Source organism: Mobula hypostoma, chromosome 3 (genome assembly GCF_963921235.1).
Source record: "Mobula hypostoma chromosome 3, sMobHyp1.1, whole genome shotgun sequence".
Classification (NCBI taxonomy): Eukaryota; Metazoa; Chordata; class Chondrichthyes; order Myliobatiformes; family Myliobatidae; genus Mobula; species Mobula hypostoma.
Window position 1 is genome coordinate 227,927,841 of NC_086099.1, and position 26,679 is coordinate 227,954,519.

Genomic DNA, 26,679 nt, shown 5'->3' on the forward strand with positions numbered 1-26,679 from the left:
ATTAGAGGCTGTTACTCTTTTTCTAATGTTTGGAGATTGATGAATATTATATATTCAACATTATCCAAAACACCCCAATGTGGTATTTCTCTGGATGCAGAAAAGGCATTTGATAGTGTTGAATGGACTTATTTGTTTAATGTATTAGAGAAATTTGGCTTTGGTAATAATTTTAATAAGTGGGTTCAAATGATCTTTAAGAACCCTATCGCTACCATTATTACTAATAATCTTAGATTTCTCTTTATTTCATTTTCACAAGATACTCGACAAGGGTGTCCATTAAGTCCTTTATTATTTAATCCTGTACTGGAGCCTTTGGCTGTAACAATTCATGAAGCTAAAAACATTCATGGTATTTCTATAAATGGGACCATACATAAGATTTCTCTTTATGCAGATAATCTTTTGGTTTATATTTCGAATCCTGAAGAAACTATTCCTAATCTTTTGGAATTATTAAACGATTTTGGAAAATTTTCAGGATATAAACTTAATTTAAACAAAAGCCAATTGTTCCCTTTAAATGTTCCTGTTTTTATATATAATGATATTCCATTTAGAATTGTGAATTCTTTTAAATATTTGGGTATTACCATTACAAAAAAAAATGAAGATCTTTATAAAGCTAACGTAGTTCCTTTATTGGACTCTATGAAACAATTACTTTCTAGATGGAATCCTCTTAAACTTTCTTTAATAGGTCATATTCATGCCGTGAAAATGATGATTTTACCTAGATTTTTATATATTTTTTAAAATATACCTATTTTTCTAGCTAAAAATTTTTTTGATCAAATTGATTCTACTATTTCGTACTTTATTTGGAATAATAAAAACCAAGAGTTAATGTTTCATTTTCAAAACTCCAAAAAAAAATGGTGGACTTGCGCTACCTAATTTAAGCTTGTATTATTGGGCTGTTAATATTCAACAACTATGTTTTTGGGTATATTGGCTCGATAAGAGCCAAAAACCAGCTTGGATTGATTTGGAATTAAAAGCTATTAAACAATTTCATTTAACTTCATTATTAGGAGTTCCATTACCTTTACAACTTGTTAAAATTCCCAATTTAAATCTCTACCCTGTTATTAAACAGTCCTTACTGATTTGGTTTCAGTTTCGCAACTCTTTTAATTTTAAACAATTTAAATTGTTTAGCCCTGTATTTTGAAATTTTCTATTTAAACCTTCAATTACTGATCCCATTTTTCTTTTATGGAGAAAGAAGGGGATCTGTTATTTTGCAGATTTATTTAGTGATGGTCGATTGATGACTTTTGAATAGCTAATTAGCAAATATTCTCTCATACAGATCTCTTGCAATATTTTCAGGTTAGACATTTCTTAGAAAAATATGTTTCTACGTTTCCATATATGCAAGAATCTGATTTGTTGGATACTATTTTGAATATGAATCCTTTAGTGAGAGGTTCCATTGGTAGAATTTATAATTTATTTTTACTACAAAAAGATAACCTCTCACTAAAGATTAAACAAGATTGGGAGAGAGAACTTAATATGACTTCTGTTAACGAAGACTGGTTGCGAGTTCTGAAAATGGTTAATTCTTCTTCGATATGTGCCAATCATTGTTTAATTCAATTTAAAATTGTTCACCGTTATTATTTAACAAATGAGAGGCTATCCAAAATATTTCCTAATATAAACAATTATTGTGATAGGTGTAAAAATGAAGTAGCTACTTTGTCACATATGTTCTGGTCATGTCCCTCGTTGAAATCTTTTTGGAGATCTTTATTTTCTACAATTTCTAAAGCTTTGAAAATTAATTTACAACCTAATACATTGACTGTTCTATTTGGAATAGTTCCGCATCATATTCAGGGTATTTCATTTTCAAACCAACATGTAATTGTATTCGTTACATAGTTGGCAAGAAGAGCTATTTTATTGAAGTGGAAAGATACCTCTGCTCCTACACTAACTCAATGGTTTTCCCAAGTAATGTTATGTCTTAGTTTGGAAAAAATTAGAAGTAGGACTTTTGAACCCCAATTCAATTTTGAGAGAAGGTGGGGCTCTTTCGCCAAATATTATCATTAATTTGAATTAATTTATATGGTTTCCTTCCAATTTTATGTTATATGAACGTGATTTGGCAGTTGTTTTTTTTCTCTTTCATATATATATAGATGATTGTAAAACGCATTGCTCCAGGAGTTGGTTCCTAATGGGGTTTTTTTTGTAGTGGTTTTTTTTAGTTAGTTGGGGTTCTCTTTTTTCCTTCTTTTTCTTATATAATTTCTTTTTCATTAGCATATACAAGTTTTTTTTTCTTCTTCAGCTTTATTAATTATATATATACTAATTTGTTGAACTTTTGTATTTTATTGCTGTAGGAGATTATATATCAATAAAAAGATTTAAAAAATGATAGGCATTGATCGTGTGGATAGTCAGAGGCTTTTTTCCAGAGCTGAAATGGTTGCCACAGGAGGACACAGGTTTAAGGTGCTGGGGAGTAGGTACAGAGGAGATGTCAGGGGTAAGTTTCTTTTACTCAGAGAGTGGTGACTGCGTGGAATGGGCTGCCGGCAACGGTGGTGGAGGCGAATACGATAGGGTCTTTTAAGAGACTTTTGGATAGGTACATGGAGCTCAGAAAAATACAGGGCTATGGGTAACCCCAGTAATTTCTAAGGTAGGGACATGAGGGTCGAATTGTGCTGTAGGCTTTCTGTTTCTAATGTCCCAATCCCTCCATTTCCCTCACCTACATCTCTTCTGCCTACACAAGGTCCCAATCGCTCCATTTCCCTCACATTCATGTGCCCATCTAAACATTTCTTTAAAGTCCCTGATGTCTCTGCCTCTACCACCACCCCAGGCATTGCACTCCAGGCACCCACTACCCTGTGTAAAAACTTGCCCCTCCCATCTCCTTTGAAATTACCCCCTCACACCTTAAATGCATGCCCTTTGGTATGAGACATTGTCTGTCTACTCTATCCATGCCTCTCATAATCTTGTAGATCTTCCCTCAGCCTCCGCCACTCCAGAGAAAAGAACCCAAGTTTGCCTGTGTCCTCCTGCATAATAGATTGGCAAGGTCCACCTGAACTTGACCTTCCACTGTGAAATGTCCCCGCGCCGTGACCTGCCCTTTCTGTAAATGTTTGTGGTCAGTGAGGATTAGAAAGAAACAGACATTCAGTAATAAAAATAAGATATGAGGCTGACAGACTGAATATCCGGGATTCTTGCACACTTTCCGTGGTGACCCAATGTAGGCTGAGTGACTTGTACACCAGTGCGAATTATAATCTAGATTTTATGGTATTTGAACTATACAATACAAGTGGGTACAGAAAATAAATGGTAAGAACCAACACTATCGTTTTGGTACCAGACAAGACCCCAGAGCCTCCGTACCAATTGCTTCTTTAACCATTCAGAGTTCCAGTTCAGTGGGACAAAGGTTAAAAGGGGCTGGTTAAAACCATTGGTTGTGCAACTGGACACAGTTCTGGTCAGCAGGGCGTGGGAGGGTTGAAGTGCTGGTCACAACAGCAGTTGTGGTGATACAATCCAATGAGCAGGGTGACAAATCGTACTGTCCAGGATGCCTACCCTCTGTAACTGTACAGTCAATCCCTGTGTAACCATTGGCCCTTCAACCCATCCAGCCCATGCCGAGGACACTGTGTAATTACGGAGTCACTGGGCTAACCAGGGTAAGGGCACCTTCCTGCGTAACTGCCCAGAATGGCCACGTAGTGACAGTGGTAAATCGTTACGTATTCAGGTTAACAGCACGGAATGGGTGGGGCGGGGTGTTAAAAACATTTTAACTATTGAGAAAAATGCTGAAACGTTTAGTGCTCTTTCCTCTGGAAGGGCGTTAAAAGGTGACCTGGTCACGGCCATCGAGGTGAGGGAAGGGTGTTTCACAAGGCATATGCAGGAAAACTGCTTCCACCGGTGGGGAGGCCAATACGATGAAACATAAATATAAGATGACAGACTATAAACTGAGGTGGGAATTGAGAGTAACCCCTACCCTTGGAGAGCGGTGAGAGTGCGCACCTCCTGGGCAAGGAAGAGAATGGGGCACGTGGGCTTATGGGGAGGCTGGGAGTGGAAGGATCTATCAGATGAAGGGAGGTGGCCAGAGGCCGGTGGAGGGGAAGCAGAAACGATGACACAGCCTCGGTGGGACAGATGGCTTGTTGTGTGCCGGAGATCGGCGTAACAGGTATTGGATGTAAATTGTTCTGAACACCCAACGGTGAAGGTCACTTGCTGTGTAACCTGCTTTTTCACATTAAGCCTGGAACAGATGCTCATTCACAGACTGGAGACTAGGCATGGTCGCAGCCCTCGTGTGCTGGGCACTGTGTGATCTCAATGAGACCGGCTGCTGCACATTTGACCTGTGGTTGCCACACTGCAGCAGTGTGACCGGGGAGGGGGGGGGGTCCCTGTTAGTCATCAGGGGTGTTTATTGGTCTAGATGATCACCAGAATAGCCTGGGATGCCCACTGCTATTATGGTCAGATCTGAGTGACCCAGAAAGGAGAAATCCACGAGTTGAGATTCAAGATGATACACAAAAGGATTCAATAGACGATAAGCTACAGATTTGTTCACCCAGTGGGTGTGGAGGTCTGGAAAATGCTGGCCAAAAGGACGGAGATGGCACAAAGCCTCATCACATTTAAACAGTAGCTGGGACATACTAAACTTTCATCTATGATGAGTGCTGGAAGTGGGATTCCTCTGCCAGCATGATCACGAGGGGCCGAACAGCCTTTTACTGTGTTGTACATTTCTCAGGTTAGCTAGGTGATTCTCTCCTGAGTTTACATCCTTGGGGTTTATGTACTGTTGTTCTTACCCACCCAGCACACGTCAGTCTCGCTCAGCCCCTCTCAGACAAGTGGGATTGGTGAGTGGGAGGTTCTTTGTCAGGAGTCGGTGAGCGGAATGTTTTTTCATCCGAGGAGACTCTCCTGTGGGCAGGAAGCAGAGGAGAAGGGGGACAGGAAAGAGGACAGGAGTGTTGGAAGGGGAAACGACATCCATCTGTGGTTGGTCATTTCAGAGAACGTCTAGCCAGGACATACAGGACAGTGAAAGGAAGGAGGGAGGGCTGCTGAAGACAGATTCTGACCGCTCTTCACCACATTAGTGATTCTCGATTCCGACACTGCCCCTCCCACTCCCACTACAACCGTCTGTACAAGAGGCTACTGAACAAATCCAGGAACTGTTTCAAGTCTTGGGTAGTTATGACCACATGCAGTGAGCAGACATTTGTTATTTTTTGTCCCTTTTCAAGGATTCTCCTTGTGTTTTGAACATCAGACTGGTGTTGACCGGCGTTCTCGAGGTATATGGTTCAATGATGCCAATCCGTTCAGTTGCCTCCCTTTTCCCCACCCCCCCACAACCCGCCCACTGCTCCTACTTCTGAATCTGAAATATAAAGAGCCTCAGGTTAATGTTTTTGGCCGCCAGCAGTTTGTTGCACTCGACCGAGTCTATGATGGGCAATGGTAAATAGTCTGTTTCATTCATCTCGTTGGTGAAGGCGAAGTGGTAGATGACGGGGTTGATTTTGACATCGTCGTAGGGACCTTTGAGCAGCAGGAAGGAACATTCCATCGGGGAGTTGACCTTGCTCTTGAGGATCAGCTGAAACGAGAGGGTGCGCTTGCAGGACAGGTTGGGGTTGCGTTCCGAGTCGTTGACACGCGCCTTCAGCACCCACGTCTGGTTGAGTACGGTGAAGCGGGGCGTCTCGTAGTACAGCCGCGTGATGAAGTCGTCTGTTCGGTAAGGCCGGAACTGGACTTCTGCCAAGGAAGAGGACAACTACAAATGAATGGAAACCCCTCCGAACCCCTCAGTCCCCTATCCCACCAAACCTCTCAGCCCCCCTAGATTACCTGTCTACCCCTGAATCCCACAGTCCCCTGGCCCACTAAATCCAAATCCCCATTCCCACTGAACCTCCCAGTCTCCACAAGTTCCCCCATCTCACCAAACCCCTCAATCCCCCATCCCTCTGAACCTCTCAATTCCTGAGTCCCCCATCCCTCCGAACCCCTGAGTCCCCTATCCCACCGAACCTCTCAGGCCCCCGAGATTCCCTGTCTCCCCTCCCAAATCCCACAGTCCCCACTCCTACCGAACCCCTCGGTCCCGTCCCACTGAACCTCCCAGTCTCCCCAAGTTCCCCCATCCCACCGAACTCCTCAGTACCCCGTCCCTCTAAACCTCAGTCACCCTCAATCCCCCATCCCTCTGAACCCCCCAGTCCCCAACCCCATCCCTCTGAACCCCCCAGTCCCCAACCCCATCCCTCTGAACCCCTCAGTCCCCAACCCCATCCCTCTGAACCCCTCAGTCCCCAACCCCATCCCTCTGAACCCCCCAGTCCTCAACCCCATCCCTCTGAACCCCTCAGTCCCCAACCCCATCCCTCTGAACCCCCCAGTCCCCAACACCATCCCTCTGAACCCCTCAGTCCCCAACCCCATCCCTCTGAACCCCCCAGTCCCCAACACCATCCCTCTGAACCCCTCAGTCCCCAACCCCATCCCTCTGAACCCCTCAGTCCTCCTGTCCCTTCAAACACCCCACATAGAACAGTTGCCTCCCACACTGCTCCACGCTGAGGTCCACAACGTACCCCCATCCCACTTTGGGGTACACAACATATTCCTATACCACAATGGGGTCTATAACCTACTCTGTCTCACACTGGAGTACACAATGTACCCCTATCCCATACTGGGGTCCATAACCTTCCCCTGCCCCACAAACTAGGATCCACAACATATCGCTATCCCCACAGGGATCCAAATGTACCACCTGTCCCACACTGGGGTCACGTCGACCCGACCCATGCTGGGGTCCACAAGGTGCCCCTGTCCATCTCCGGGGTCCGCGAGGTGTCCCCATCCCACACTGGGGTCCGCAAGGTGTCCCCGTCCCACACGGGGGTCCGCAAGGTGTCCCTGTCCCACACTGGGGTCCATATCATGCCTCTTCCCCACAAAGTACCCCTTCCCCTCGCTGGGGCTGATTGCTATTACAAAGGAAAAAGTGCTAGGCAAACTGAAAGGTCTTAAGGTGGATAAGTCACCTGGACCAGATGGACTACAACCCAGAGCCTTGAGAGAGGTTGCTGAAGAGATACGGATACATTGGTCATGATCTTTAAGAATCACTTAATTCTGGCATGGTCCCAGAGGACTGGAAGATTGCAAATCTCACTACACTCTTTAAGAAGGGAGGCTGACAAAAGAGGAAATTATAGGCCAGTTAGCCTAACCTCAGTGGTTGGGAAAGTGTTGGAGTCCATTATTAAAGACGAGGTTTCAGGGTACTTGGAGACTAATAATAAAATAAGTCAAAGTCAGCACGGTTTCTGTAAAGGGAAATCTTGCCTGACAAATCTGTTTGATTTCTTCGAGGAGGTAACAAGCAGGCTGGACAAAGGAGAGGCAGTGGATGTCATTTACTTGGGTTCTCAGGTGTTTGATAAGGTGCCACACATAAGGCTGCTTAACAAAATAAAATCCTATGGCGTTATAGGAAAGATACAGGCATGGATAGAGGAATGGCTGAGAGACAGGAGGCAGCGAGTGGGGATAAAAGTGGGCCTTTCCTGGTTGGCTGCTGGTGACCAGTGGTGTTCCTCGGGGGTCAGTATTGGGACTGCTATCTTTCACATTGTTTGTCAATTATTTAGATAATGGAATTGATGACTTTATGGCAAAATTTGCAGATGATATGAAGATAGGTGGAGGGGTAGGTAGTGCTGAGGAAGCAATGCGATTGCAGCAGTTCTTAAAAACAAACTGGAAGAATGGGCAAAAAAGTGGCAGGTGGAATACAGTGTTGGGAAATGTATGATAATGTATTTTGGTAAAAGGAACAATTGTGCAGACCATTATCTAAAGTCACTACTGTGCTTGGAATGGGCTGCCAGCAACGGTGGTGGAGGCAGATATGATACGGTCTTTTAAGAGACTCCTGGATAGGTACACGGAGCTTAGAAAAATAGAGGGCTATGGGTATCCCTAGGTAATTTCTATAATAAGGACACGTTCGGCACAGCTTTGTGGGCTGAAGGACCTGTATTGTGCTGTAGGTTTTCTATGTTTCAAAATGGGGAGAAAATTCAAACATCTAAGGTACAGAGGGACTTAGGAGTCCTCATGCAAAACTTCCAGAAGGTTAATTTACAGGTTGAGTCTCTGGTAAAGAAGGAAAATGTAATATTGGCATTTATTTCAAGGGGAATAGAATATAAAAGTAAGGAGATAATGCTGAGCCTTTATAAGACACTAGTTAGGCTGCACTTGGAGTGGTCAACAGTTTTGGGCTCCATATCTCAGAAAGGATGTATTGTCATTGGAGAGAGTCCAGAGTAGGTTCATGAGGAAGATTCCAGGAATGAAAGTGTTAACATATGAGGGGTGTTTGGCAGCTTTGAGCCTGTACTCATTGGAATTTAGAAGAATGCATGGGGATCTCATTGAAACCTACCGAATGTTGAAAGGACTAGATGGGGTTGACGTGGAGAGAATGTTTCGTATGGTGGGGGTATCTAGAACTAGAGGGCACAGCCTTAAAATTAAGGGCGAACGTTTAGAACAGAGGTAAGGAGGAATTTTTTTTTAGCCAGAGTAGTGAATCTGTGTAATGCTCTGCCACAGATTGTGGTGGAGGCCAAGTCTGTGGGTATATTTAAGGCAGAAGTTGATCGTTTCCTGATTGGTCAAGGCAGCATAGGATATGGTGAGAAGGCAGGTGTATGGGGGTGAGTGGGACTCGGCATCAAGCATGATGGAATAGCGGAGCAGACTTGATGGGTTGAATGGCCTAATTCTGCTCCTATGTCTTAAGGATTCTATCCAACCTGCCCCTGGCCCAGCAGGATTAATCTCAGTGTCATACTGTGATGGGCATCTCTGCTGTGGCCTTCCTGGTGCCCCTGAGCGTCTCCTCAAGGAGCAGTGCAGGCACGGATGAGATACTGGAGGTGGTGCTTCTCTTACCTGTGTATCCTATCTTCTCAAAACTCAGCAGGTTGAAGATGCTGTTGTAAAGCTGCATCTCCTTCTTGTGGTTTTGGTCCATCTCATCCAGGATTTCCATCAACTCGTTGCCGGTCTTGGTGGGGTGGCCACATTCGCCTTCATGAGCCGTCAGCTCGTGGTAGGGTCCCTGCCACGGGCACCCAATCCGTTTATACTTGCACTGCATCACCCTGGCACAAGGCAGAAACAACAGCATTAGAGGGCAAGTGACTCAACTTGAAGAGCAACGTGGTCGCATGACCATCAGTAACAAGCATGGGCACTCGCTGCCCCAGCATCAAGGATATCTTCAAAAGGCAATGCCTCAAAAAGGTGGCGCCAATCATAGACGGGGTGGGGATAATAGAGAGGTTGATTAGATTAATTGTCTAGAGGAAGAAAGTTTTAAGATGGTGTGAAGTTCTTTTTTATTGTAATAGCCCTATAGAGCTTTGCAGAAGAGAGCTTTTGGAACAAGCAGTTTGCAGGATGGGTGGCGTCCAGCCCGCTTTTTTGTCCTAGACACATACAAGTCATGCAGTGATGGTAGACGGCCACTGTTTCTGCCGACCCAACAATTCACCGTATATTGTGAGAGGGTGCTGCACCAAATCGGACAGTAACTAGCGGCTGACGTGAGGACGCTCTCTGTGATGGCAGTGTAGAACTGCACCAAAGTATTTTGGGGAAGATGGAATTTTATCAACTGTTTTATTATTTACTTTTAGGATTGGGCAACTTTTACCAGCTACGTTAAATACCCTTGAGCAGGTGGGGGATGAGAAGCCTCCTTGAAGTGCATCAAGGAGGTAGCAGAAATAAATGTGTGGACTATTTTCTAAACGGGGAGAAAATCCATCAACCTGAGATGCAAAGGGACTTGGGAGTCCTTGTGCAGAACACCCTGAAGGTTAACTTACAGGTTGAGTCAGTGGTAAGGAAGGCAAATGCCACATTAGCATTTATTTCAAGAGGTCTAGAATACAAGAGGCTTTATAAGACAGCGGTGAGGCCTCACCTTGAACATTGTAAACAGTTTTAGGCTCCTCATCTAAGAAAAGATATGCCGGCACTGAACAGGGTCCAGAGGAGTTTCATAAGAATGATTCCAGGAATGAAAGGGTTATTATACGAAGAATGTTTGATGGCTCTTCGTTGAAAGGCCTAGACAGAGTAGATGTGGAAAGGATGTTTCCCATGGTGGGGGAGTCTAGAACAAGAGGGCATAGCCTCAGGATAGAGGGGCGCCCTTCCAAAACAGAGATGTGGAGAAACTTCTTTGGCCAAAGGATGGTGAATTTGTGGAATTTGTTGCCACATGCAGCTGTGGAGGCCAGGTCATTGGGTGTATTTAAGGCAAAGATTGATAGGTTCTTGATTGGACATGGCATCAAAGGTTATGGGGAGAAGGCCGGGAACTGGGGTTGAGGAGGAGATAAAGGGATCAGCCATGATTGAAAGACAGAGCAGACTCAATGGGCCAGATGGCCTAATTCTGCTCCTATATCTTATGGTCTAAGTGCTGTGGTCCCTCTGGGGAAGGTGCTCTCACGCTGCCGTTGGGAAACAAATTTTAGCATTCAAATGCAGTGACAATGAAGGAACAGCTATAGAGGCTGTTGTGGGGTCATGAGGAGGAGAGTTAGGACTTCATTACTTGGAGTGTAGGCTGTATAAATCATGAACAGTGCAGACAGAGTGAACACACACAGTCCATTTCCCAGGGAAAGAGACCCAAACATCTAGAGGGAATAGGTTTAATGTGAGAGGGTAAAGCCAGCTCCACCATGGCCACTAGCCTCCCCACCATCGAGAACATCTTCAACAGGCTTCATCCATCATTGAGGACCCCCATCACCCAGGACATGCCCTCTTCTCATTGCTACCATCAGGTAGGAGGTACAGAAGCCTGAAGACACACACTCAACAAAGTTTCTTCCCCTCTACCGTCTGACTTCTGAATGGACACTGAACACGATTTCACTTTATTCTCCCTTTTTAGACTACTTTTTTTTATATATTTCTCATTGTAACATGGAATTTTTTAATGCATTATACTGTACTGCTGCCAGAAAACAACTAATTTCACAATATATGTCAGTGATAATAAATCCAATTCTGACTTAAAGGTGAACCGTGGGGCAACTTCTTCACTCACAGAGTGGTGAGTCCATGAAACAAGTTGCTAGAGAAGGCAACTGAGGCAGGTATCATAACAACATCTGGATAAGTCCGTGGATAGGAAGGTTATGAGTCAAACGTGGGTGATTGGGACAAGCTTAGGTTGCTTGGATAAGCTGAGCTGAAGAACTCCTTTTCCTATTACACTTGATCTCCCGAAGGCCATCTCGTCACATCTGGTGTTGCACTTTGGGAGAGCAAAATGTAGAGAGACAGCACAGTTAATGGCAGGGTCCGCAGCTCCATGAGAGTGGCTGCACAGCCTGAAAGAGTCATGGAGCACTACTGCACAGAAACAGGCCTTTCAGCCCATCTAGTTCATGCCCAACTGTTATTCTGCCCACACCCAGGCCATACCCCTCCCATCCATGTACTTATCCAAACCTCTCTCAAACGGTGCAGTCAAACAAACATCCAGCACTTTCGCTGGCAGCTCATTCCACACTCTGAGTGAAGTTCCCGCTCATGTTCCCCTTAAACATTTCACCTTTCATCCTTAACCCATGACCCTGTGCTGCTGCCTTTGCTGAAAGGGGACTGACAGTTGTCATCCTCCAGTCATCTGGTACCTCATTTGTGTTCCACAAAGATTTAACCATCTCACTTAGACTGGCAGACAGTGCAGACTAGTACAACTAATACGCCAACACAGTTTTAATTTGCTTTACTTTTAGAGATCTTATTCAGTTGGATAACAAAATTTTGAGTGAATGCAGCAAGATTAAAGGGCTCTGGAGTGTTACAGGGCTTATGGGAACTAGGGCCACTGTGAGTTAGATAGATGGACAGACAGACAGACACTTCATTAATCCCAAAGGAAATTATAGTGTCATAGTAGCATCACAGGTGCACAGATACACAAATATACAATATTAGAAGAGAAGTAAGAAAGAATAAAAAATAAGTTACCTCAAACAGTCTAACAGGAGGGGGTCATCACACCCCCAGCTATAGAGCCTAATGGCCGAGGGTAAGAATGACCTCAGACAGCACTCTTTGGAGCAGCACAGTTGTCTTAGTCGATTACTAAAAGTGCTCCTTTGTTCAGCCAAGATGGCATGCAGAGGGTGAGAAACATTGTCCAGAATTGCCAGGATTTTCTGTATTTCTACCAGAGCCTTCAGTGTGTCCAGTTTGACTCCTAGAACAGACCCAACCTTTCTAAACAGCTAATTGAGCCTGTTGGCATCACCTATGTTAATACCATTGCCCCAGCGCCCCACCACATAGAAGACTGTACTGGCGACAACAGACTGGTAGACCACGTGAAGGAGAGACCTGCATACTCCAAAGGACCTCAGTCTCCTCAGGCAGAGGAGGTGATTCTGGCCTTTCTTGTACACAGCCTCATGGGGGACATGGGAACCAGGAGAATCTATATGTTAATGGGACACAAGAAAGAGAGAGGGTAAAGGAAGAGCAGTGGACGGGAAATCCCATTTTCTGAAAAAAGGGGCATTTCGGATGGAAAGCCTCATCATGAGAACAAATGTGGCAAAGATGGAGGAACTGAGAAGGGAATGGTAAGTGACAGGGTGGAGGTGTAGTCAAGGTTACAGTGGGAGTTAGTGCATTTGTAAAAGATGTCAGTATACCCTTTGCCTCTTCCACCTATCACCTCCCAGACTCTCACATTGTCCCAAAACAAGTAAAAGGTTTTAAAAACAAGCATGCCACTCCAATCTGCACCATAATTCCAGGAGAGTACGGGAATCACTTAGAGGACAGGTAGACAGATTTATTTGTCACATGTACATTTTAATATACAGTAGTGAAATGGCCATCACAGTCTGAGGATGTGCTGGGGCATCCTGCAAGTATCCTGCCATGCTTCTGGCACCAATACAGCATGCCCACAACTTACTAACCCATATGTATCTGGACTGTGAGAGGAAACCAGAGCAACCAGGGAAAACCCACGTATTCCATGGGGAGGACGTACAGACGCCTTTCAATGGACACCAGGATAAAAGAGCAAACTGCAGAAGACCCAAGCAGTAATATTGTTGTGTTAACCGCTGCGCTGGTATGACGTGGCACTAACCACTACACCCATTGTCAGCCGATTCATCCTGCCTCCCCCACGCCTGCCATGCATCCCAAAGAGACAGCACTTCTAACAGACCAGCCTGATGTGTTCATTTTAAACAATTTCAGATAAAAACTGCGAGCTGGGCAATGCTATCAAGATAATCATGTACTACCGATCCCTAAATGCCCCTGGAATCCCCTCCGAGTGGAGGTATTTATTGGGGAAGGGGCTCCAAGATTAAGACAATTAAGAAGGGTCCACAATGTGTTTCCAGGTTGAGAAGATGTGGCTTGGAAAGAATGTAGAACAGTACAGCACAGGGCAGGCCAGCCAGCCCACAATGTAGCCGCACACTAATTAAACCCTGCACCTTGACCATACCCCTCTCGCTACATATTCACATGCCCATCCAAGAGTTTCTTAAGTCTCATCTGCCTCTACCAACACCCCTGAGCCCCACCGCTTGCCCTACACATCTCCTTTGTATTTTCCCCTTCTCACATTAAACACATACCCTTTAGAAAGAGAGATCAATATACTGGGATGGGCAAGGTAGTGAAGTGCTATTACAGCGACAGGGACCGGGGTTCAAGCCCACCACTGTCTGCACTGAGTTTGCACGTTCTCCTCAGGACCGCGTGGGTTTCCTCCCACACTCTGCTGCCTGTTCGTAGGTGAATTGGTCACATCCATGTAGATACATCTGTTTATTTTGTAATATGATTGGTACAATGTTGTGGGTGTATTATATGCATAGTCACTCATAATTCATGCGTAGTCTGAAATTAACTTTGTGAGTAATTATGTCCTGGTGCCTATAAAAGGAGCTCATCACTCTAAGTATGAGAGATAGAGGTGGTCAGGAGTTTAGAATAAGTATGGAGTACGGAGTGATTATTGTGTTTTCTTTATGTTACTGGCATTTTTTTCACTAATTTTTATAAGTTTGACTTTCGACACACCTAATAAACACCCTTGCACTAAAGTGCTCAGCGACTCCAGCTGTTTTTTCTTTGGTGAATAAAGATCATAACGGCATTTTTAACATTTGGTGTGTGGGCTTGATCAGCAGGAAAGGCCCGTTACGCTCCCATATGAAGTGCCCCAGTTTGCCAACCTCTCCTTACTGCACATGTTCTCCTCCAATCCTGGTAAACCTCTGCACTCTTTCCAAAGTCCCCATGTCCTTCTTAAACACGAGAGATTCTGCAAATGCTGGAAATCCTTCCTGTTTGAGGTGACTAGAACTGTGAAGTTAAGGGAAACCTGTAGGCGGCAGTGTTCTCCAGCACTTGCTTTCTGGAGACGGGCTGTGGGTTCAGCCCAGCCGAGGATTTGCAGCAACACTTTGTATGAGTGAATAGATGCTTATTGTGATTAATAGGGAGCCAATGAAGCAGGCAGAACAGGAGCATAACAGTTAGCACTATCACTTTACAGCACCAGCCATCAGTGATCAGGGCTTGATCCCCACCACTGTCCATAAGGGGTTTGTATGTGAACATAGAAGAGGAATAGGAACAGGCCATTTGGCCCACAGTGTTGTGCCAACCAGCTAAAAACAAATCAAAAACACCCAAACATTAATCTCTCCTATCTACACCATGTCTATAACCCCTCCATCTTCCTTACATCCACGTGCCTATCCAAGCGTCTCTTAAAGCCTCTAATGTATTTGCCTCGACCACAATACCACGCAGTGCATTCCAGGCATCCACAGTTCTCTAAGTGAAAAAACCTTCCCCTCACATCCCCCTCTCACCTTCAGTGTATGTTATTCTTAAACATTATTAAACATTTCAACCCTTAGAAACAGACACTCTCTGTCCACTCTAGCGATGCCTCTCAATCTTGTTAGATCTCCCCTCAGCCTCTGAGGCTCCTGAGAAAACAATTCAAGTTTCTCCAGCCTCTCGTGATAGCAGATGCCCTCTAAACCAGGCAGCATCCTGATAAGTCTCTTCTGAACCCTCTCCAAGACCCCAACGTCCTTCCTACAGTGGGGCGACCAGAACTGTACACAAAACTCCAGATGTGGCCTTATCAAAGTTTTATAAAGTTGGAACATAACCTCCTGACTTCTGAACTCAATGCCTCAACTAATAAAAGCGCCCTCCAGGTGCCCTGGTCTCCTGCAGCACAGGTTGGGGTTACTAAGTTGTGGGCATGCTATGTTAGTGCCAAAAGCATGGTGACACCGTATTTCTGGGAGCAATTTGGAAGGTGCTGAAAAGAATCCCAAAGAAGCCGAAGTATTCTGAGGAAAGGTCTCGGCCTGAAATGTTGACTGTTTATTCATTTCCATAGGTGCTGTCTGCCCTGCTGAGTTCCTCCAACATTTTGTGTGTATTGGTATGGATAGAGGATTGGCTGATTGGCAGGAGGCAAAGGCTGGGAATAAAGAGACCCTCTTTAGATTGGCTACCGGTGACAAGCGGTATTCTGCAGGGGTTGGTGTTGGGACCGGTTCTTTTTACGTTTATGTCAATGAATTGGATGATGGAATTCATGGTTTTGTGGCCAAGTTTACGGATGATCTATTAAAAAGGTACATCTCTGCATTCATTCTTTCTAAACCTGTCTTTCTTGTTCACCTTCAGTCAGAACAAAAGCCCTTTCGCTCGTCATATCCATTCTAACCCCATATCCAGCACTTGTAAGCGTTGTGAGTGTATCAAGGTAACTACACAGCACAGGACTATGTGCATTATAATTAAAACTGTTGCACAACAGACAGAAGCAGTCATCTCACAACCAACAGACTACATCACAGGTCTATAGCCCTTCTGCATGGAGCTGTGAATGAATAAACAGCTAATGGGTGAAAAACATCCTCAGTCTCAACAACACTTGACCATAAGACATAGGAGCACAATTAGGCCATTCAGCCCATCAAGTCTGCTCTACTATTCCACACACCGGAATACAACACGAATGCCAAAGACAAGACCAGGCGTTTGCAAATGCCTTCAACCAAAAATACTGAATGGGGATGATTCATCCTGGCCTTTTCCTGAGGTTGCTCCCTCGTCACAGAATCAGGCTTCAGCCAATGTGATTCAACCTGACCGTGGACAATACGAGTTAGGTGGTGCCTGCCTGTTCGGCCTGACGTCCATTCCTGGCACATTGATGTGCCTACTTACAAAACCCCTTTGACTGTCTCCATTACCTTTCCTGGCAGAGCATTCCACGTATTCACATTCTCTGTGCAGGGATGTGTAAAGCTTTATTAACGGGGCACTTGTTGACAGAGGGTGGTGGGAGTGTGGAACGAGCTGCCAGTGGAGATAGTTGATGCGGGTTCAAATGCAACATTTAAGAGAAGTTTGAAAAGTATATGGATGGGAGGGATATGGAGGTGCCAAAGTCAAGATCAGGCATGTGGGTCAATGAGACTAGGCAGAATAAGAGTTTGGCAAAGAGTAGATAGGCCGAAGAACCTGTTTCTGTACTATAGTGTTCTATGACCCTGTAACTTGCCCTGCACATCTCCTTTCAACCTTCCCCCTCATTTTAAATGCATGTCCTTGAGTATTAGACATTTGAACTGTGAGAAAAAGATAGTCCTTCTCAAAGTCCAAAGTATGCATACCACACACAACTTTAAGATTCATCTCCTTGCAGGCAGTCACAACACAAAGAAATACAACAGAATTCATGAAAACCACCCACACCACAAAGACAGTCACATACATCCAATGTGCGACAAAGAAAGAACAAATTGAGGAAATTTTAAAAAAAGCAAACGATCCACAGAACATGAACCACACTCTGAGTCCCCAAAGGTAAGTCCACAGCCATGGAGCCAGTTCAGCGTTACAGCCGGTACAGGAGCCTGATGACTGCCGACCACAGCCGCTGAACCCCATCTACGCCTCTCATAATCTCATCAGGTCCCCGTTCAACCTCTACTGCTTTGGAGAAAGCAACCCAAGTTTGTGCAACACCTGCTCTCTGAACCAGGCAGCATCCCGGTGAATCTCTTCTGCACCCTCTCCAAAACCACGACAACAACTTTATTGTGATATATTTAGATTAAGTTACAATTCTACATCTGTCAAGATGTGAAGTGAGTTCATATCCTCTGGATTACTGCTCCAGGGCACAATTGTCAGCCCTGCCACCTGAACATCATTCAACAGAAGGAAACACACATCTTCTTTCACCTCCTCCGTCACTGATGACTGCAGCTGATCTGCAAACCACAAGCACTCACAAAGATGCAAATCTTATCTTCTGCTGCTGGATAAGAGCTAACTATAGTCCTGGGTATCTTCTGGGAAGTCTCAGCGTCATTTGTCTGAAGAATATTCTAAAAGATGTAGCACTCTTGCAATGTGGAGAGGATGTTTCCTATAGTGGGGGAGTCTAGGACCAGCAGGCACAGCCTCAGAATACAAGGATGACCCTTTAGAACAGAGATGAGGAGGAATTTCTTTAGCCAGAGGGGGTGAATGTGTGGGATGGCAGATGCAAGTTCTTTACACAGAGAGTGGTGAGTGCATAAAATGCCTTGCCAGGGGATGACGGTAGAGGCAGGTACATTAGGGATATCTTAGAAAAGCACATGGATAATAGAGTAACAGAGGGTCATGAAGGAGGGAAAGGTTAGATTGATCTTACGAGTAGGTTAAAAGATCAGCTGCTGTCTGTAATGAGTTTGTACATTCTCCCCATGACCGTGTGGGTTTCCTCTGGGTGCTCCAAGTTCCTCCCACATTCCAAAGACATATACTTTAGGGTCTGAAAGCTGTGGTCATGCTATGTTAGTGCCAGAAGCATGTGACACTTGCAAGCTGCCTCCAGCACATCCTCAGACTGTGTTGTCGTTGACACAAACAATGAATTTCACTGTATGCTTCAATCTACATGTGACAAATACAGATAATCTCTCTCTCTCCCCCCCAGTGCAAGGTCTGAGTGCCAGTCAACATTTAGTAGGTTACAGTCTTGGATCTCTGGTCCGTGTACACTCAGTCATATTCCTAAATGTTGAATATTCAGTACATAGAGACAGGTTAACTGGTAGGAAGCCCAGCAGCAACACCAATAAACAGATACCCAGCTGGTGTCCATGTCCTCACACACAACAACAGCACAGTAACATCCCATTACACAACTCTATCAGCATACCACACACAAAACACTGGAGAAACTCAGCAGATCAGGCAGCATCTATGGAGAGGAATAAACAGCCAGTGTTTTGGGTTTCGGCCTGAAACATTGGCTGATTATTCCTCTCCATAGATGCTGCCTGACCTGAGTTCCTCCAGCATTTTCTAGGTGGATTTGCAGCATCTGCAGACTCTGAGACTATCAATCTACATCTGCTTGACACGTTACAATACCATGAAAGAAAGGCAAGTACTTTCAGCCCATTTTTCTCTTTTTCACAAAACTATAAATGTTTATTTATATAATCACACAAGGTACAGATATTCAGTATTTACAAGACAGTGAGTATACCCAAATTAAAATATGGTTTCTACCGTCTATGAAACAGTCTGTGGGGCCCACCTCTTCCGGAAATCCCCCAATGTGCCCATTGCGACTGCATGCTCCCTCTCCAAGGACAGCCGGGCATGGACGTATCCTCGGAAGAGTCGGCCTGGGCAGCACCCTCCACCTTCTGCCGCCTAGACCCGTGAATGGCCATCTTGGGCAGGCCCAGGAGATCCTCCTCATGACCCACCCCTCTGAACTGGGCGCCCATATATGAGGAGGGCGGGACTAAAATACAGCCAGAACCTCAGCAACAGCCCCTTGAGAAACTCAAACAGGGATGAAGCCAGACCCCATACAGTTCCTGCTAGAAGCAGGGCAGTTCCCACAGAGCGGTGTGGCTGACGCTGTCCACCAGGGTTAGCGTGGCCTCTTGCATGCAGCGTCCCCAGCAGAGAAAGTGCATCTCCAGCACATGCCACCTTGGCGTCTGGTCACAGTACAGGTATCTCTGCAGGATCCTGAGGCGGACAGCCGCCAGCTGGATGCGCACGCACACCAAGGACTGACTGCCCTCCGCGATCACTCAGGCCAGCTGCAGAGACCCAATGCCTCTTATTGGCCCAGATCTATTGCCCCAGAAGAATTCCACCAGCCTCTTCTGGGTCCTGGATACAAACACTGTATCACACCATGGAGGCAACCATCTGACTGATAACTAAAGCCCTCACCCGGTATGAGATCGCACGAAGGAGGCCTGTTCAGCGCCCAAGCCGGGCAGAGATCTTTGTCTCCAAATCCCGTCAGTTCACCTGCCAGGTCTCCTCCGTCAAGCTCAGGTAGACACCCGAGTAGAGGAGGTGCGTGGTGCTCCACGCAAATGGCCTCAGCCCTCTGGTCGGGAGTCCACCTGCCACTGACCCACCAAGAGGCCCGCGCTCTTCTCCCAGTTGACCCTTGCAGATGAAGCAGCTGAAGAGACCTGCTGGCAGTCTTGCATCCTCTGCAAGTCAACCGGGTCAGTGACCATGAGGAGGACGTCACTGCTGTAAGCCGACAGGTCAACCTCCAGATCTGGTTCGCGCAGAACCAAACCCATTAACCTCCTGCAGAGAAGGCAGAGGAAACCGAGTACAACTGTCCGGACATGGGGCACCCCTGGCGCTCTCCCCTCCCAAAGCACAAGGATGCTGCCAAGGACTCATTCAGTCCGCGGTGGCGTACAGCCATCGCATGTGAGCCCGAATGCTTGCAGAGTCCATTCTGCCAAACGACTTCTTTCGGTTGACAGAGAGGGAGAAAGGCGATTGACAGAGCAGCCTCCCGGCACAGGAAGATCAGATCCTGGACAAGGTGGATAATGTCCTGGATCGACTGCCCCAGGACTGTGTAGGACTGATCAGGGTGGACCACTCTGCCAGCACGGAGCCCAGATGATTGGCCATCGCCTGGCCAAATATCTTGTACTCCGCACTCAGGAGGGATATAGGGCACCAATTCTGCAGGTAACAGATATCCCTTCTTTGCCAGCAAGACCATGAATGCTCTGTGCCAAGAGAGGGGCATCTCACCAGTCTCCATGCTCTCCCCCAATACCCCTGCATAATCAGCCCCTAGGATGTCCCAGAAGGCCTGGAGAAACTCTACCGTTGACCCACCTAGTCCCAGGAACTTGCCTCTCTGCAGCTGGTTGAGGGCTCTGGTCAGCTCCACCAAAGATAGCAGTGCGTTCAGCTGCTCAGTGCCCCCAGTGCTGACCCTTGGCAAGTCCTCCCACAGAGCCCTGAGACCCCCTCATATCTGACAAGCTGTTACAGTCCTGATTTGATGAGTCAGGTTAGATTACTATGCATAGTTTATCAAATAGTACACGCAATATATATCTACAGAGCAAATACACATTGCAGTTGAGTACATTCCATAGAAGGACCATGGTATTTATACAGTGCCTTCACAAGCTCAAAAGTCATTTATAGCCAAAGAAGAGCAGTCACTGTTGTATGAAGTGTGACAAGTAATCAAGAGAACTGAAATAAATGAGCTGATAACACACACCACCAAATGTTACAGAACAGCCCACATTACTGTGCTGACTGTTTAACCCCGCACTCCTACATAGCCCCAGTACAGCACAGGAACAGGCCCTTCAGCCCACTGTGTTGTGCTGAACCAGTTAAATTAGTATTCAAATACCCAACTAAACTCTTCTGCCTGCACAATGTCCATATCTCTCCATTTTCCTCCCCACATTCATAAGTTCATCTAAACGTCTCTTGAATGTCTCAAATGTTTCCTGATGTCCTTAAAGTGTCCGCTCTATCTGGTAGGGTGTTTCACACATCCACCACTTTGTGTAAAATATCTACCTCTGACATCCCCCCTATACTTCTCTCCAATTACCTTAAAATTGTGCCCCCTTGTATTAGCCATTTCTGCCCTGGGAAAAAAGCTCTGACTGTCCACTCCAGTTGTGCCTCCTATCACCTTGTATTGTACACCTCGATAAAGTCAGCTCTCAACCCACAAAACAATGCTTGTGGAACTGAGCAGGTCAGGCAGCATCTACTGAAGTGAATAAACAATCAACATTTCAGGCCTGGAAAGGAAGGGGAAAGGCACCAGAATAAAAAGGTGGGTAGAGGGGAAGGAGGAGAAGGGCGAAGCCAGGTGAGTGGGAAAGGTAAGGGGCTGGAGAAGAAGGAATCTGATAGAAGGGTGAGGTTATAGGCAGGAAGAGGGAAGAGACCAGAGTGGAGAAAAGAAGAAGAAAGATGGGAGTGGAAAAAATACCGGAAGGAGAAGTCGATGTTCATGCCATAGGTTGGAGGCTACCCAGATGGAATACAAGGTGTCACTCCTCTACCCTGAGAGTGGCCTCATCGTGGAAGAAAAGGAGGCCACGAACCAACATGCCAAACAGGGTTGGGGACTGGAATTAAAATAGTTAGCCATTGGGAATTCCCACTTACGGTAGATGGAAACAAAGTGGCTCCCCTATTTACACTGGGTCTCACCAGCACAGGGGGGTCACGTTGAGAGCACCAGATACAAGAGACAAAGTGTTGCCTCACCTGGAAGGACTGTTTGAGGCCCTGAATGGAGGAGGGGGAGGAGGTAAATGGGCAGGTGTATCATTTCTGTAACTTGCAAGGATATGTGCCAAGAGGGACAAATGAACAAGGGAATCTGCAGAAGGCAGAGTCAGGGGCGGCAGGGGGAGGGCAGGCTTGGTGGCAGGTAATGAAAGTGGTGGAAGTTACAGATAATAATATCTTGGATGCAGAGGCCCATGGGGTGGTACACGAGGAGAGGAGTAGCTCAATCACTGTTAAGGCAGAGGAAAGATAAGGAGAGTGTAGATATCTGGGAAGTCACCTCTCATTCTCCTAACTCACTCAACCTATCCTTATAAGACATGTTGTCCAATCTAGGCAGCTACCTGGTAAATCTCCTATATATCCTCCCCAAAGCTTCCACTTCCTTTCATAGGAGCAGAATTAGGCTATTCGGCCCATTTACACTGTTCTGCCATACCATTATGGCTGACTTATTATCCCTCAATCCCATTCTTCTGCCTTCTCCCCATTATCTTTGATGCTCTTACTAATCAAAAACCTATCAACCTCGGCTTTAAGTATACCCAATGACGGCCGTTACAGCCACCTGTGGCAATGAATTCCAGATTCACCACCCTCTGGCTAAAGAAATTCCTCCTCCTCTCTGTTCTAAATGGACACCCTTCTACTCTGAGACTGCTATGGAGAGCTAGCTTTGATGGTAGATATAATTGCCTTGATGGTAGAACGCAGAGGGTAATGGGAGAAGAACAAACACTTGGGCTGTTTTCTCTGGAGTGCTGAAGGCTGAGGGGAGATCTGATAGAGGTTTACAGGTTTCCCCCGCCATCCGAAGGTAGAGTGTTCCTATGAAACGGTTCATAAGCCGGAATGTCGTAAAACGAAGAAACAATTACCATTTATTTATATGGGAAAAATTTGCGAGCGTTCGCAGACCCAGAAATAACTTACCAAATCATGCCAAATAACACATAAAACCTAAAATAACAGTAACATATAGTAAAAGCAGGAATGATATGATAAACGCACAGCCTATATAAATTAGAAATACTTCTCTACAACGATTGCCTGCACTGTTCTCCGTAGCGAAAATCTCACGCAAGCGCTCTCGGCAGAAACACGGCGCAAGCGCTCTCCAGTAAACTTTAAGCTATGAAGCTGCCAAATCATACCAAACAACATGTAAAAATACACAGCCCATATAAAGTAGAAATAATGTATGTACAGTGTAATATCACTTACGGGAATCGGGAAGACAGCGCAGAGCACACTGATGATGGTGTGTTAGGCTAACTCGTCGGAGGCTGGGGTGGTGCAGTGGCCCCCACCCTCCGGGCAGCGAACCGATACCAATCTGCGAAGCATGCAGGGGTCCAGCGGTAGCCGGGAGGCACCCAGCATATCTTTAAGCAAAAAGCCGAAATAAACAAGCTAATTAATTAGGTGTCGCCTGGCACGTAAATGTCGGCCCAGATCAGAGGCGATTGCCGATTGCGTCGCCTCTGATCTGGGCCGACAATTACATGCCGGGTGACACCTAATTAATTAGTTTGTTTAGTTTGGCTTTTTTCTTAAAGATGTGCTGGATGCCTCCCGGACACCGCTGCATTCTCCACGAATCAGTATCTGTCCACGGCCCGGGGATTGGGACCATTGGGGTGGTAGGACACGGGGGTGTCATCTCATCATCCATCAGGGCAGGCAGGTCATCTTCTTCTATGTCTGCCTGCTTCGATGTCGAAGGTCGATGTTCGTCGTCTGCTGTGGCTGATGTGGAAGGCTTGCTTGACTGCTGAGCCTCGCGCATTTTTCTATCATACAGTTCTTTGTAAGCATTCAAACCATCCTGCAAATATGCCCTAAACTGACGTACACTTTCAAAATTAAAGTCGTACTTTATCATTGCAGCGAAAATCTCACGCAGTTGCTTCACATTCAGTTCCTGGACTACTTCACTTTTGCTACTGCATTCGGTTTTGATTGTTATCCTTTCCTCTTCCAATTGCATCAGCTCTTCATCTATCAGTTCTTGGTCATGGGATGCCAAAACCTCTTCAACATCACCTTCGTCAACTTCCACAAGCCAAACTCACTTTGTCCTTACTTCGTTCACCACGATTGAAACGCTTAATCATGTCTAGTTTTACACTAAGTGTAACACCCTTACGAGTTCTTTTAGGCTTTTCCAATACCTTAGAACTCATCTTGCAAACGGCTGCTCACAGGCACGTGTTTAAGCAATGCTGGTGAGAATGCCGTTCTGAATCTGGGGGAGAGCAGCTGCTCGGGACGTGCGGCGCACTGCTTTTTTTCATGCGCTGCTTTTTCCGAACGCAGCCTTTTTTCATAACAGTGAAAACACCTTCTGTTAGCAAAAACAGGTAACTAATGTAAGTCTTTCGTAACAGCAAAGTTTCGTAAAGCGAACATTCGAAAAGCAGGGGACACCTGTATAAGATTATAAGAGGCACAGATAGAGTAGACAGACAGTATCTTTTCCCAGGGTGGAAATGTCTTATACCAGAGGGCAGACATTTAAGGTGTGCGGGATCATCTCAAAGAAGATGTGAGGCAAGTTTTTACACTGAGAGTGGTGGGTGCTATTAGATTCAGGTATTTAAATCCAAGGTTCTTTTCAAAGTTAGGATTGAGGCACAAAACTTGTGGCTTCACAATCATTTTATTATGAGTTGACAGAACAAAGAAAATTTGAACAGTACAGTGACAGAGGTCTACTAGCTGAAGAAGAGAGAGAAACTAAAGATGCCGCGTTGCGTAAAACAATTAAGAAAATTTCCATTCAAATCTGTAAATAAGAGAGAACCAATTAGAAAGAACTTATTCAAATACTGCAGTACCAAGTTAACCAATGAGAAAGCACTTATTCACTTAATTCACAACAAAGAAGCTTCTAGAGCTTTCCAGAGATGTACTAAACTGTTAAGTGCATGCTGTAGCCACTTGGAATCATAGTAAGCAGTTACTTGTATATAGGTAATTATATAAAATACAAGCAGATAATTAATTTTAAGACTTCAAAGAAATTTCAATTAAACAATCTAATCTAAGAAGACAGATCCAATAGTACCCGGAAAGTGCAGCCTGGGGTGGTGGTAGAGGCAGTTACAATAGGGACCTTTAAAAGACGTTTAGATAGATATATGAATGTGATAGAAATGGAAAGATGTGGACATTGTGTAGGCAGAAGAGATTGGCCATGTGATTATTAATTTATTTGAGGGCTGAGGGGCCTGTTCCTGTGCTGTACTGGTCTTTGTTCTAAGTTCTGAAATGCTGGGGGATCTCAGCAAATCAGGCAGCATCCATGGAGAGGAACAAACTGTCAAAGTTTTGGGTCGAAACCCTTCGGCATAACTGTTAAGGCTGTTTTTCAGACTGGACGCCCATGAGAGAAAATCTGCATATGCTGGGAATGCAAGCAACACACAAAATGCTGGAGGAACTGAGCAGGCCAGGCAGCATCTATGGAAAAGAGTAACCAGTTGACTTTTCGGGCCGAGACCCTTCATCAGGACTCCAGTGAAGGGTACAGTGGCATCCTCACCGGGCTTCGAGGCGAGGGGACCTAGCTACAAATCTGGCCGGCTCCTTGCACACTTTCCATCTGTGCTGGATTGAGCATTGAGCTAGCAACTTGGCCTCGTAAAAAATGCACAAATGCTAAAGTTACTGCCCGATTCGCTACAAGGCGTGGAGAGGAACAACATGAATCTATTATTATTTTGTGCTATTAACTTAATTTTTTGTAATATATAGTAATTATATCTTTGCACTGTACTGTATGTCAGTGATAATCAATCTGATTCTGATTCTTTTCTGCTTTTGGCAGGGACCACTCTTTGTTCACCCCACACCGTCCTTTGGCCCCTTTCTAGGAGACGCAATGCCTTTAAGAACATTATCTACAGGTTTTGTTGTTCACAGGTTGGTGAGGCGGTGAGCACAGGTGTGCCTGGAAACTCAGTGCATCCCAAGGTCAGCCAGCACTCATCGACAGCAGTGTAGTGGTTAGCACAACATTGTTATAGCTCAGGGTGTCGGAGCTCAGAGTTCAATTCCGGCACGATATGTAAGGAGTTTGTACGTCCTTCCTGTGTGGCGCGTGGGCTTCCTCTGGATGCTCTGGTTTCCTCCCAGAGTTCAAAGACATACTGGTTAGTAGGTTAATTGGTCATCATAAGTTGTCCTGTAATTAGACTTGGGTTAAATCGAGGGTTGTTGCATGGTGCGGCTTGCTGAGCAGAAGGGCCAGTTCCACACTGGATCATAAAGATAAAAATAATATACATCTACTGTATAATTGTGATTCGTCACAAATTCCGGCTGCTGCCACGATAGAGTCACATGGTGCGGGAACGGGCTACGAGACCACAAAGCAAATCAGTGGGAAACCTATATGCCTGAATTATGCCCATACGCCTCTCGGCCTCTCCTATACTTGGAGTATTATTCAGTTCTGGTCTCCTCATTAAAGAAAGGATGTGGGAACTTTAGAGAGGATGCAAAGGAGATTTACCACAAGCCTTATGTGGAAAGGGATCTCGTGTCTTTATTATTATGAGGAAAGGTTAAACAAGCTAGGGCTTTTCTCTTTGGAGTGAAGGAGGATAAGACTTAACTTGATAGAGGTGTACAACATGATAAGAGGCGAAGATTGAGTGGACAGCCAGAGATATTTCCCCAGGCTTAAAATGAGTAATACAAGGGAGATTATTTTAAGTTGATTGGAGGAAATGTGGGGTGGGGGGGGGTGGGCAGGAATTTCAGAGGCAGAGATTATGGATACATTAGGGATATTTAGTGGGCACGTGGCCAAGTGGTTAAGGCATTCGACTAACGATCTGAAGGTCATGAGTTCGA

The 26,679-nt window shown here is 45.5% G+C and overlaps 1 protein-coding gene across 2 annotated transcripts in view; it reads right to left on the reverse strand.

The window, feature by feature from the left end:
- Nucleotides 1-499: 499 nt before the first annotated feature.
- Nucleotides 500-26,679, reverse strand: part of zftraf1 (zinc finger TRAF-type containing 1) — a 163,168-nt gene continuing 136,988 nt past the window's right edge. Inside the window, exons 3-4 of one of the 2 annotated variants that reach the window (XM_063044679.1) lie at nt 9,043-9,254; nt 500-5,826 (exon numbers count right to left, since the gene is read on the reverse strand). In XM_063044679.1, the coding sequence (XP_062900749.1) occupies nt 5,435-5,826; nt 9,043-9,254 (604 nt within the window). In that variant the 3' untranslated portion in view covers nt 500-5,434. The remainder of the gene's footprint in view (nt 5,827-9,042; nt 9,255-26,679) is intronic. The other variant, XM_063044678.1, reaches the window with a different exon arrangement.